This window comes from Scyliorhinus torazame, chromosome 13 (assembly GCF_047496885.1).
Source record: "Scyliorhinus torazame isolate Kashiwa2021f chromosome 13, sScyTor2.1, whole genome shotgun sequence".
Lineage (NCBI taxonomy): Eukaryota > Metazoa > Chordata > Chondrichthyes > Carcharhiniformes > Scyliorhinidae > Scyliorhinus > Scyliorhinus torazame.
This window is the reverse complement of record NC_092719.1, coordinates 70,443,571-70,457,892: the sequence shown is the minus strand read 5'-3', so window position 1 is coordinate 70,457,892 and position 14,322 is coordinate 70,443,571. Positions and strand designations below refer to the sequence as shown.

Below are 14,322 nucleotides of genomic sequence, written 5' to 3'. Positions count from 1 at the left end.
ATTTAAATCTACTATTCCATCCATCTTCATTTCTCCCCATATTATTTTTAATCTGTGTCCTTTGGTTCCTGCCCTCCAGTTAAGGAAACAGTTTCTCTTATTCACTGTAAAAATCTTCAGAATTATCATAGAATTTACAGTGCAGAAGGAGGACATTCGGCCCATCGAGTCTGCAACGGCTCTTGGAAAGAGCACCCTACCCAAGGTCAACACCTCCATCCAACACTAAGGGTAATTTTGGACACTAAGGACAATTTATCATGGCCAATCCACTAACCTGCACATCTTTGGATTGTGGGAGGAAACCGGAGCACCCGGAGGAAACCCACGCACACACGGGGAGAACGTGCAGACTCCACACAGACAGTGACCCAAACCGCAAATCGAACCTGGGACCCTGGAGTTGTGAAGCAATTGTGCTAACCACTGTGCTACCGTGCTGCAAAGAATATTTGAAGAGTGAGGTGTTCCCAGTGAGCCCTCAGGGACAGGGAGGAGGTCAGTAGAAATTGCTGTTTCAGCTGGCTAGGTCGAGTTTCAGGTATTTGGGAATATAGGTGACTCACGACTGGACACTGTTGCATTAATTGAATTTGACCAGTCTGGTAGAAGGGGTGAAGGAAGAATTGAAGAAGTAGGATGCTCTTTCAATATCGTTGGCTGGGTGGGTTCAAACGGTGAAAATGATGGTCCTCCCAAAATTCGTGCTTATTTTCCAGAGTCGCCGATCTTTTTACCTAAATCCTTCTTTAGGAAGATTTGTCAGCTGAATTTGGCCTTTGTTTGGGCAGGCAAGACACCTCTGGTTCGGGGAGCATTTTTGCAAAGGGATAGGCGGGCATGAGGGCTTGGCATTGCTGAAGTTGATGAACTACTACAGTGAATATTGAGAAGGTTCGGAATGGGGAAGGGTTGGTTTGGGGGTGGATGGAGACAGTATCCTGTACAGGGTCATGTTTTATGGAATTGGTGATGGCTCCTCTTCCGTTGTCACCGGCCAGGTACTCTGAGAGTTGGGTAGTGATAGCCTCGTTAAGAGTCTGGATCGAGTTTAGCCAACATTTTAAGCTAGAGACAATGTCATTGAGGGCGCCAATATGTGGGAACCACAGATTTATCCCGGCGACTCGAGGTACAGGGTCTGGGAATGTTGCGGGGGGGGGGGGGGGGGGGGGCGGGGGGTGGAGAGACTTAGGGATCTGTTTTGTGGAGGGTAGATTATTTGTAGGGTTGGAGGAACTGGTGGAAAGGTTTCAGCTCCCGGGAGGAAATGGGTTCTGGTATTTACAAATTAGGAACTTTTTGCGGAAGGAGCTGGCTATGTTTTCCTCGGTTGCCATCCCCCTCATTGATGGACAAGGTGGTCTCTGAGGATGAGTTGGGGAGGGGATGATTTTGGATATCTATGGGCAATTGATGGAGAGGGCGAGGGCCTCGCTTGAGGAGATAAAGAGGAAGTGGGAGAAAGAGTTGTGTGGTGCATTTGAAGGGGAGGTGTGTGTGCCTTACATAGGGGACAGAATTCTCCGTTTCTGAGATTAAGTGTTGACGCCAGTGTAGAATTTGTGGAGTTCCACGACAGCAAAACTGTGCTCACCCCCATCCCACCGACAGTGCTCACCCCCAATCCACCGACAGTGCTCACCCCCATCCCACCTACAGTGCTCACCCCCCCACCCCACTGAAAGTGCTCACCCCCCCACACCACCGACAGTGCTCACCCCCATCCCACCGACAGTGCTCACACCCACCCCACCGACAGTGCTCACTCCCCACCTCCCCGACAGTGCTCACCCTCACCCCACCGGCACTGCTCACCCCCATCCCACCGACAGTGCTCGCCTCCACCCCACCGACAGTGCTCACCCTCACCCCACGAACTGTGCTCACCCCCACCCCACCGACAGTGCTCACCCCCACCCCACCGGCACTGCTCACCCCTATCCCACCGACAGTGCTCACCCCCACCCCACCGACAGTGCTCACCCCCACCCCACCGACAGTGCTCACCCCCACCCCACCGACATTGCTCACCCTCACCCCACCGACTGTGCTCACCCCCACCCCACCGACAGTGCTCACCCCCCACCCCACCGACAGTGCTCACCCCCACCCCACCGACAGTGCTCACCCCCACCCCACTGACAGTGCTCACCCCCACCCCACCGACAGTGCTCACCCCCACCCCACCGACAGTGGTCACCCCCAACCCACTGACAGTGCTCACCCCCACCCCACCGACAGTGCTCACCACCCACCCCACCGGTACTGCTCACCCCCACCCTACCAACAGTGCTCACCCCCCAACACCTCCGACAGTGCTCACCCCCAACCCCACCGACAGTGCTCACACCCCACCCCACCGAAAGTGCTCACCCCCCCCACCCCACCGAAAGTGCTCACCCCCCCACCCCACCGACAGTGGTCACCCCCACCTCGCCGACAGTGCTCACCCCCACCCCATCGACAGTGGTCCCCCCCACCCCACCGACAGTGCTCACCCCCATCCCACCGACAGTGCTCACCCCCACCCCACCGACAGTGCTCACCCCCATCCCACCGACAGTGCTCACCCTGATCCCACCGACAGTGCTCACCCCCATCCCACCGACAGTGCTCACCCCCCCTCCCCGACAGTGCTCACCCCCCTGCACCACCGACAGTGCTCACCCCCACCCCATCAATAGTGCTCACTCCCCACCTCCCCGACAGTGCTCACCCCCCCTGCACCACCGACAGTGCTCACCCCCACCCCACCGACAGTGCTCACCCCCACCCCATCAATAGTGCTCATCCCTCACTTCCTCGACAGTACTCACCCCCACCCCACCGACAGTGCTCACCCCCTTGCCCCACTGACAGTGTTCAACCCCCACCCCGTTGACAGTGTTCACCCCCCACCCCACCGACAGAGCTCACCCCCCACACCACCAATAGTGCTCACCCCTGAGCCCTTATCTCCGTGGCTCTGGCTATCTGATCCCAATGTCATTGGAATCACAGAGCACACCAAGCAGGGTAAAACCTGAAGCATTAAATTTCTCTTGCAAGTACTGATGATGTACAAATGTTGGTACTTTCTCACCGTCTCAAAGCACATCGGTGATGCAGTTTAGCCACAGGCCTCTCCTATCAGAAGATTTGGGCCATCACACATTCTAAAGTGTAGTGCCCAGATTTCGACTCAGCTGAGGCCTAACCAGTTAGTTAAGCAAATGTTGACCTTGCTCAAAAAATGACAACTTAGAAGGAGTTTTGGTGTTTTGTTAATTGTTTTGTCAGAAACTTGTGTGACAGATGGCAGTAACTGTTAACATTGGGTAGACTCTAATTGGGGGGTGGGGGGGGGGGGGGGCGTAGGCATGGAGAATGCACCAGGGACCAGTTAACTGCCAAGCTAGATTGGATTGGATTTTGTTTATTGTCACTTGCACCGAGGTACAGCGAAAAGTATATTCTGCGAGCAGCTCAACAGACCATTAAGTACGTGAAAAGAAAAGGAAATAAAAAGAAAATACATAATCGGGCAACATAAGGTACGCAATGTAACTACATAACACCGGCATCGGGTTAGTCTTAGATTTAAATCTTAAAAGATTAGAACGATTGTAAGATAAGTAAAAGGAGGATCTGTTAGGGAGAGCTCGCAGAGAGTCACCACGCTCCGGCGCCATCTTGATATTTTGTTTGAATTCAATCAGAGTCCACTTTCCAATCAATCAGCACTCTCTTGTCATGTAGTACAAATTATTGTACCCTTTAGAATTGTTGTTCTTACAAATCTGTCTTGATGAGTGCAAGATGAAAAGCTTCAACAGCATGTCTCTTTATTCAGCAATATTTGTTGGGGTCTTCACTCTGAAGTAGAATGGAGAGGCTGATATCTACACACTAGCTTACCAGTACAACTGATGTGCTACGCGAATACTCCTGATTGAACGGTCAAGTAAAAACTCCACAAGAGGGCTGTTAAGATGCCATTCGAACTTTACTGCCTGTTGAAAAGAGAATAGGTTTTTAAAAGAGGTTCATCGCATGCTACATAATTTACCAGTCCACAGTTCAGTCCCTGGCTTAACTCAATATTAATACATGTTCTGATTTTTTGCATAAGCCTTTGAGCTCATCAAGGCCCCATGTGTGCTTGACATATTTTTGCTGTCAGTCAGTCACAAACAGCGATTCAAAGTTTCTCAAAGGCACCCTTCATCCTCCTTAAAATGCTGAAGAGAACTGCTCAAAAATCAGACCACCATCTGTTACTCAAAATTACCCAGGGTGAAATTCTGATGTGCCAAAATGGAGATACACCTCAGGGGCACAACCTGCCTCTACCTATTCATTTGCCTGTCAGTATAATGCCACTGAACGGCTTCCAACATATATCTAAGATTCACTCCTCCTGTTATGGACATACTCCTTCTTCCCTGCCTACCCAAGTGAAAGTTGTATGTCACAATGAGTCACGCAGTGCACACAGGCATGTATTAATCTGTACCTTTGTGTAAACAGGAACAGCCGCTGGCACAAGGTTAAGATTATCGGTGACCATTGTTGATGCATATCCATAAGTTAGTAAGTTGAAATCACCAATCATGAGGGATTACAGGCACATGTCATTCAACAAATTAAAGATGCTAAACTTAAAAGTGGAACAGTGGAAGCATATTACATTACAATATTGAAATAGGATTAGCTAACATTCCAGTGTCACTACATTACCCACTGTCTCACTGCAGTTTCTTGAAGGCATGTTTTGGTAACAAATGCTAGTTCCATGCCTGTCTTTTTCCCTGTCCTGGGGTTTGATCGGTCCATCAGAGGATCCTGTATGCAGTTGAAGTCATCCCCCCCCCCCATGATCAGTTGGTGTATGTCAATGTCGGGGATTTCCACCATGATCTTCTTTATAAAGTCTATGTTGTCCCAGTTGGGCGCGTACACATTTACCAGTTCCACCGGTGCCCCGTCCAGGACACCGCTGACCATAACATCCCAGCCCCCTTGGTCCGTAACTGTCTTTGTCTCAGTGAACCTCGTACTCTTGCTAATCAATATGGCTTCTCCCCTAACCCTTGTCCCGTCGCGTGAATGGTACGTCTGTCCCACCCAGCCCTTTCTCACCCACAGTTGGTCCTTCTCCCTCAGGTGTTTCTCCTACAGGAAGATTATGTTTAGTGGGCGAAGACTCTGGACCTTTTCACTTGGACTTTGAGTCCCCTGACATTCCAGATGATAATCCTGGTGTGGAGATTACTGTCCCCCCCCCCCCCCCCCCCCGTTCTTGTGGGATCAACTATACTTACCTGGTGGACGCACCCCTGCACTCTTTCCCTTTGTTAGGGGGCCGTTCAAAATGGCCACAGTCACCATTCTCACCATGAGGCGGGGCCCTTGCGCTTCGGGGTTTCCCTTTGCCCAGGGGGCACCCACATGGCCACCAACTGTCTGCATGCCATGTGGGTGCACCCTGCCTTGTTTATTTTTATGGCTGTGCTTTAATAACCAATAACTTGTCGGTGAGCTGCAGAAGAAAAAACTGTTGGGAGGCTAAATGACTTTCAGGACTGCAAATCCAAGACATTTACGGGGGTAGGGTGAAGGCATGAGCTTAAGTAGGGTGCTCTTTCCAGGGACATGTGCAGACTCGATGGGCCAAATGGCCTCCTGCACTGTAAATTCTATGATTCTCTGATTTCTCACCTCAGGTCCTGTAAACCCATATTAAGGGGATTTACTGTCATGTGAGGGTACCTTTAAGAAATGAGTGTTTATTACTGCAGTGATGTCAGAGAGTGGGTGGAGCTGGGCTGTCTGTCAGCTTTTTACTTTCGCTTTAGACTTTTGCTGCAGGATGGGTTTGGTTTCATTTAAGTTTTGGAGAAGCTTCAATCACAGCAGGATGTGTGTGTGAATCTCTGCAAGCTTATAAATGTCCATTTGCTGATTTCAACGTGGTAACTGTTCTCAGTAGTGAAGTTAAGCCTGATGTCCTTCTGTTTTAAAGGTTTTTTTAAAGTCTTATGGATGTTAAAAGGACAGCTTAAGCATTATTTAGTGTTGTATTCTTTGGGGGTTGTATTTGAATTGATGGTTGCTAAGATGTTCACTGTATGTTTTAAAAAGGTTAACTTGAGTTCATAGAATAAACATTGTTTTGCTTTTAAAAAATACTTTTCCATTTCTGCTGTACCACACCTGTAGAGTGGGCCGTGCGCTCCCCATACCACAATCTATTAAAAATTGTGGGTCAGGTGATACACTTTGGGGTTTCCTAAACCCTGGCCCATTACATTACTATCAAATATTCAACAAGAGGATGGTCTAAAATATGATGGAAATGGAATTTTGTTTTGATTTTGGTCAGTGTCATAACCCCACAAGGACCACGGGGAAACCATCATTGACGTCCCTGGGGGTCTCGTGGAGTACGAGCTTCCCATGTAGGGGTGCAGGCCACCATTTGAGGGCTCGTTCTGAGCTAAAATAGAAGCAGGCCCAAAACAGGGCCTGCTGTGGTTAGTCCTCCCAGCTATGTTATGCAGACCTTTGTAAATAGTGTAAATAAATCTATGTTTGTTTACTGCCTGCCTCCTCTGAGTCATTAAAGTCAGCTTATTTTTCAGCGATGATTTAGCAGGCATGAAAGACATACAAACAAAGCCTTTGATTGAACTATCTCCTCACAATAAGTCCAACAGCTTGCATTTTTCGAGCACCTTTAACGTAGCAAAATATCCAGCGGCGCAATTAAATAAAGTTTGACACCAAGCGATGTAAGGAGATATTAGGAGAGGTGACCAAAGAGGACAATTTTAACAATGGTTGGAAAGAATTCTACAGCTTTGGGCTGAAGCAGCTGAAGGCACGGTCGCCTTCAATGACAGGTGTTCAAGAACATCCAAGTTCCTTTGTACACCAACATTTCCCAATCTATCACGATTTAAATAATACTCTGCCCTTCTGTTTTTCCTACTAAAGTGGATAACTTAACACTTATCCAAGTAATACTGCATCTGCCATGTTTTTGCCCACTCACTTAACTTGGCTAAATTTTCACTTTACTTCCTCCTCACCACTCACAATTCCATAATTGTGTTGTCAGCAAACTTGGAAATACTACATTTGAGTCTCTCATCCAAATCACTGCTGTATATTGTGAATGGCTGCACCCAAGAACTGATCCCTGTGTTACCCCACCAGTCACTGCGTTACTCCACCATGTCAGTACATTATGCCCAATCCCATGCCATTTATTTTACAGACTAACCTCTTATATAGAACTTTACAAAAGCTTTCTGAAAATCCACATTCATCACATCCACTGGTTCTCCCTTATCTTTCCTACTAGTTATGTCCTCAAAAAATTCTAGTAGTTTTGTCAAACATGATTCCCCTTTCATAAGTCCATGTTGACTTTGTCTAATCTCGTTGATATTTTCTAAGTGTTCTGTTGTCACATCCCTATTTTCATGGCCACCTCCGGGACGTAGTTTATCATGGCCTGGGGATTTATCAAGTTTCAGTTTCATTAATATTTCCAGCACGATATTTTTATTAATACAAATTTCCTTCAATCCCTTCTTTTCACTAGACCCTTGCTTCCCCAGCATTTCTGGGAAGTTATTTCTTCTGTAAAGTTAAAACTAGAATAGTTGTTTAATTGCTCTGCCATTTCCTTGCTCTCACGGTGGCGCAGTGGGTTTGCCCTACTGCCTCACGCTGCCGAGGTCCCAGGTTCGATCCCGGCTCTGGGTCACTGTCCGTGTGGAGTTTGCACATTCTCCCCGTGTTTGCGTGGTTTTTGCCCCCACAACCCAAAAGATGTGCAAGGTAGGTGAATTGGCCACACTAAATTGCCCCTTAATTGGAAAAAATGAATTGGACACTCTAAATTTATTTAAAAAATGAAAGGAAAAGGAAATAAAAGAAAATACATAATAGAACAACACAAGGTACACAATGTAACTACATAACACCGGCACCGGGTGAAGCATACAGGGGTGTAGTGTTAATGAGGTCAGGTATAACCTATAATCTACATGAACTATATTCAACCGTTTTAGAAATCATTTGATAAATATAATTTTGGTTCTTAAAATGGCTACATTCTACTAACTGCCACTTCACTCACACATTTTATTTTGGGTGCTATCTACATGACTACTTATTGGTTATCAATGTAATTCATCATATTTTCCCATAGAGATTAACCACTTTAAATTATTCAGCACTGAGTGCTGTATTGTTTCATCGGATCGCAGCTGGGGTTTGGTGAAAAAGGAAATCTCGAGCGCTAAATTTTAAGGGATAATTTAAATTTAGGGATAATCTCATTCAAAAGTCTAGTTTGATTTTTCAGTTGGCAATTAACTAAAAGTTGCTCTTTTGACTGGGGTGAAGTTTAGTCGCAGCTTTAAAACTGGAATTTACAGACCCTCAGCGGAGGCTAGTTAATTAGACAACTGGTTTAATCCAGTTTCAGAAGCCTTGAATTATGGGCCATAAAAGGAGGGCTCCTTCAGTGCTGCTGTGTCTGTATTGAGTGCTTTCCTGTTGCTTCAGAGTGCAGCTCGAGTTTGGTGAAGAAGGGAGTTAGGTGAACGAGGGAAGAGGGAAGACAGCCAGACCTGCGTGGGACACCTTGGGCTGCATTCTCCGCCCTGTTGTGCCACATTTCTGCACCGACCCGCCGGCAGGATTTTCCGTTACGCTGGCCGGTCAATGGGGTTTCCCATTGTGGGGCAGCCCCACGCCGTCGGGAAACCCCCGGGAGCCGGAAAAACGGAGAATCCCGCCCCTTGACTCGGGCAGCAGGCTGAGTTTGAAAAGTTCTCCAGGAGTGATGTCACAGGAAAGCGACAAATTCATTGGTCGGTAAGTAACTGCTGATTTACATTACCTATTCTAAATTGCTTTCAGATTAAAGGTAAAAAGGAGAAATATTTTAGAGATTATGAAAAAAACTGTTGGAAATGAAAAGAAAACTAATTAAAAACTAAGGAGATAAAATAAAGTTGCAGGAGCAGGCACTGTGTTGTTCCTGCATGATGTGGGAGCTGGTGGGCCCCATTATGGTTCCTAGTGAACATATATGTAGTGAGTGTTGGTTGCTCGAGGAACTTTAGCTCGGAGTTGATGGGCTGGAGTCTGAGCTTCGGATGCTGCGACACATCAGGGAGGGGAGAGTTACCTGGACACTGTGTTCCAGGAAGCAGTAACTAACTTGAATTTGATCAGTGGTCAGAGACGGGAGGGTGTGAGACAATGAGTGAAGTAGGTAGTGGGATCCAAGAGGTAGGGTTGCAGGAGCCTCAGTCTTGACCTCGTTCAACAGGTTTGAAATTCTTGCTCCCTGTGTGATGAGAGCAGGGGCTGTGTGGAGTATGAGAAAACTGACAATAGCACCGTGGTACAGGGAGCCATTCAAGTGGGGAGCGGGGGGAGAGAAGAGAAATGTAGTCATTATCAGGGCTTGTATAGTTAATGGAATAGGCAAGGTTCTCTGTAACCAGGATCGAGAGTCCCGAAGGTTGTGTTGCCTACTAGGTGCCAGGGTTCGGGATATCTCACCTGGGCTGCAGAGGAACTTGGAGTGGGAGGGGTAAGATCCAGTTGTCGTGGTCCATGTAAGTACCAATGACATCGGTAGAACAAGGATAGAGATTCCGCTGAGGAAATATAAGCAGCTAGAGGCTAAATTACAAAAAATTAATAATCTCCAGATTACTACCAGAGCCATAAGTTAATTGGCATAGGATCAATAAAATTAAAGCGATAAATGCGTGGCTCAAAGGTTGGTATGGGAGAAATGCGTTTCAATTTACGGGACATTGACACTAGTCATGGGGAACAAGGGAGCGGTACTGATGGGACGGTCTTTACCTGAATCATGCTAGGACCAGAGTCCTGGTAATTTGCATAACTAGGGCTGTAGATCGGGCTTCAAATTAAATAGTGGGGGGGGGAGGTTCCAGTTGCATGGAAAGTTGGAAAGTCAAAATTAAAGGAGAAGGTCGGAGTACAGGTTAGTGATGAGGTAGATTGTTACCAGAAAATAAAAGTAAGGGGTAGCATAGTAGCATTATGGTTAGCACTATGGCTTCACAGCGCCAGGGTCCCAGGTTCGATTCCCTGCTTGGGTAACTGTCTGTGCAGAGTCTACACGTTCTCCCCATGTCTGTGTGGGTTTCCTCCGGGTGCTCTGGTTTCCTCCCACAAGTCCCGAAAGTCGTGCTGTTAGGTGAATTGGACATTCTGAATTCTCCCTCAGTGTACCCGAACAGGCTCCGAAATGTGGCGACTAGGGGCTTTTCACAGTAACTTCATTGCAGTGTTAATGTAAGCCTACTTGTGACAATAAAGATTATTATTATTACATATGAATGTTATATTGCACCAAGGAATTAGACAAGAGTAGAGAAATTTGATGATAGGGAAAATTTAAAGGCTTTGGGCGTGAATCCCACCCCGCAGCTCCGACGCCGGCTTCTGTATTCTTCGGCACCTGGTTTCGGGTGAGGATCACGCCACGCCGGTCGGGGGCCATTGGCAGCGTCCCCCCGGCAATTCTCCAGGCCCCGATGGGCCGAGCGGCAGTCGGTTTCTGGCCAGTCCCGTCAGTGTGGATTGGACGTGGTCCCACCTGGCGTTGGCTGGTGCGGTCCTCGGGGAGGCACAGGGGGATCCGACACTGGGGGATGCCCCCATGGTGGCCTGGCCCGCGATCAGGGCCCACCGACCTGCGGGCGGGCCTGTGCTCTGGGGGCACTCCTTCCTTCCGCGCCGGCCCCTGCTGGGCTCCGCCATGGCTGGTGCGAAGACACCAGAATACGCCCGCCGCTCAGCGCATGCGCTGAACCACGCCGGCAGTTATGCGTATGCGCTAACTCGCGCAGTCCCTTCAGCACCGGCTGCCGCCGGCCTAGCCCCCGAAATTGCGTAGGATTCCACAACCTCCGGTCGGCCCGGCGCCGGAGTGGTTCACGCCGTTTTTTACGCCGGTGTCGGGTCATCCTGCCGATACAGGAGAATCCTGCCCCTAGTGTCTGAATGCACAAAGCATTCGGAACAAAATTAATGGGTCAACAGCACAGATAGAGACAAAGAGTGGCAATTACTGGACATGGTTATGAGGAGACCAGGTCTTGCAGTTCTATATTCAAGGGGACACAGCATTTCGGAAGGAGATCAAGATGTGGAATCAGTCTAGCAAAGGAATGAATTCCCTGCTGGGAGTAATCTGTAGGCACCCAAACAATAGTTCCACAGTGTGGCACAATATAAATCAGGAAATATTAGAGGCTTGTAAGAAAGGTATGACAATAATCTTGGGTAATTTTAATATGCATATAGAATGGACAATCAAATTGGCAAGGGTAGCCCCGAGGGAGAGTTGATTGAATGTATTAGAGATTGTTTCTTGGAGCAATATGTTGTTGAACCAATCAGGGAGCAGGCTATTCTGAATTTGGTATTGTGCAATGGGGAGGGATTAATTAATGATTTCATAGTTAAAGATTGTCTTGGGAAGAGTGATCGTAGCATGATAGAATTTCAAATTCAGTTTAAGGACGAGAAACTGGAATTCCACACTAGCATTCTGGAGTTAATCAAAGGTAATGCAGAGGTCATAAAAAGGGAGGAACTTAGAACAATCATCATCACTAGGGAAAACAAACTATTGGGATTGAAGACAGACAAGTCGCAGGGCCTGATGGCCCACATCCTAGGGTCTTAAAGGAAGTGGCAGCTGATATAGTGGTTCCATTGGTTATAATATTCCAAAATTCCTTGGATGCGTTAAAGGTTCTTTCAAAGGGTCATGAATCTGTGGAATTCACTATCCCAGAGTGCGGTAGATGCTGGGGTTTTGAGTAAATTTAAGTAGGATATGGACAGATTTTTAATCAGTGATGGTTGAAGGGTTACGGAAAGTGGAGTTGAGGCTGAGAGGAGATCAGCTATGATCATATTGAATGGTGGAACAGTCTGGAGGGGCTGAATTCTCTACTCCTGCTCCTAGTTCTTATATTCTACACCAGGCTATTTATATAAGGGGCTGTAAATATCAGCTGGTCCATCAAGCCTACCTCACACTCATGATAAAATCGTAGAATCATACAGCACAGAAGGAGGCCATTTGGCCCACTGTTTCTGTGCTGGCTTTTGGCAAGAATTGTTTAATTTAGTTCCTCACCTCAGCTTTTCCCCACAACCCTATATATTAGTCCTCTTCCAGAACATGTCCAATTGCGGTTTGAAAGTTCCCCTGGAATCTGAATCCACCATCCTTTCAGGAAATGTGTTCTGGATGGTAATAGCCCGGAGTGTGAAATAATGGGCACGATTCGGTGGACAGAAGTTTAAGTCCACTTTTGGGCACAACTGGCAGGGTGATTCTCAACAGCAGCAGCGCCGAGAATTACCCCGCTATTCAATGGCACTTTGCCGTTTTTTTGGCCTCTCAGCAGCAGGAATGGCTGTTCCTCTCCAAAGCCTTGGCATTGTGCTTAAGGTGTGATGCCCAGAGTTATACACAATACACACCTGGGGCCTAAGCAAAGATTAATCTAGGCTTCACATGAGTTATCTTGTTTTTGTATTCAGTATCCCTTTAAGAGAACAACGCTGTCCATATACTTTCTTAACCGTCTGACCATCCTGCCCTGCCATTGAAAGTATTTGGGAATATGCACACCCAGGACCCTCCGCTCCTGTATCTCCCTCAAAATAATGGTTGCAGCATTCTGACTAGATACCTCCTCACCCTGTCTCTATTCCCGAACAACAACATGATTTTCCATCATGAGCATGAGAAACCCATGACAAACCAGCACAACACTGACATGCAAAAAGGGAATGATGGTCTGCTCCATGCATAACAGTAGCAGCAAGAGGTGATAAAATAACCTGGTAAAATGTTCTGCACCTTTAGTCCACCCCCACTCTCCATAGCACCCGATTCATGCTGAGCTATAGTTATTTATTCCGTTTTGGTACCACACTCAAATATGCCTGACTTAGCCTATGGAGAACATTGCAGTTGATCCCAGACCAGTTCCACACACATACACATCCTGAGCAGAGCTCACTGAATATAGATCAGCAGAAGGGGCCTTGGTTCAACCATGGGATATGGAGGTCTGGTGCATTGGCTAAACTGGGGTCAGCTGTACAGGTCAGGGATCAAATCTAGGGTCCTCCTGTGTAGTATGATGGGGTCTCACTAATCAAGTTATGAGGGGAACTCACAGCTATAGACTTATTTAGGTTGCCATTTTTGTTACGTTTTTTGCACCTCAGGCCACCGTACCAGAGACAAATTTTTACAGTGTTACAAATATCCCACTGTGATAGTGGCTCTATTAACTTGGCAACCCCACTTTGCGTGTCCCTGTCAGGTAGAAGAACGAGGTTCGGCTGTAACTCTGCCGTATAATGCAATACTTTATCAAAGCCTATTTACCTGAACTAACTGTGGTAGATAATCTAACAGCTCATCATCCAGTATGGTTCCAATCTGTTGGACTGCAACACGCCGAACCTCTTGATCTGAAAAGCTTATCAAATGGAAAACAGAAGATACAAAGTGGAACAGTGAGTGAACTTACTACAGCTCATTAGCACACAAGTCTCAGCTGAACAATATTATGTTAAAGACACCCCCGAATTCAACTGGTAAGTGTGTATATTTATGTGATAGTCGAAGGTAAGGACACCAGTTGACAGGGTAAAAACTAGGTTTATTTACTCTACTCACAATACTACACATACACTATTCCTCACCCCGCAGGGTCACCCTCCTCGACCTGCTCCCAGGTCAGGGTTTATATCCTGTGAGGTTCCTCCCAATTAGGGAGGAGGCTCCGAACACCCCTCCCCCTCCAAATACCTGGGGAGTTTGTACTCCAAGATGTAGGAGGGGAACGGTACACAATGTAGGGTTTGGCCCCTGAGGGGCTGGTTATAAGAATTTGAAAACAAATTTAACAAATGTTTTTACTCCCAGAACAAAGTTAATTCCATTCCGTTCAGACGCCAAGCTTGGAAGACTCTTTATGACCAGATTTTCTTTTTTTTCAAAAACAATGTGCCTCTTTGCTACCAAGGTGGTGGGTCCAAATGATTTTGCTATGGTGATTTTGTGGAACACAATCTCATCGGTTGGAATGACTGAGACCCAAGCAATCATGATGCACAAACAGTGATGATTCTTTAGCACTTCTGAAGTAACTAATCTAGCAGGCAATGATGGAAAAAAACCCTCATTAAACTCGCTGTGACATTTGCAAAACCATTGAGTATGGCTTAGAGGCAAAT

The 14,322-nt window shown here is 47.1% G+C and overlaps 1 protein-coding gene across 1 annotated transcript in view; it reads right to left on the bottom strand.

The window, feature by feature from the left end:
• LOC140388097 (phosphatidylinositol 3-kinase C2 domain-containing subunit gamma-like) overlaps window positions 1-14,322 on the bottom strand; it is a 310,331-nt gene that overhangs the window by 153,459 nt on the left and 142,550 nt on the right. The window contains exons 18-19 of the mRNA XM_072471736.1: window positions 13,469-13,562; window positions 3,901-3,995 (exon numbers count right to left, since the gene is read on the bottom strand). Coding sequence (XP_072327837.1) covers window positions 3,901-3,995; window positions 13,469-13,562 — 189 coding nt within the window. The remainder of the gene's footprint in view (window positions 1-3,900; window positions 3,996-13,468; window positions 13,563-14,322) is intronic.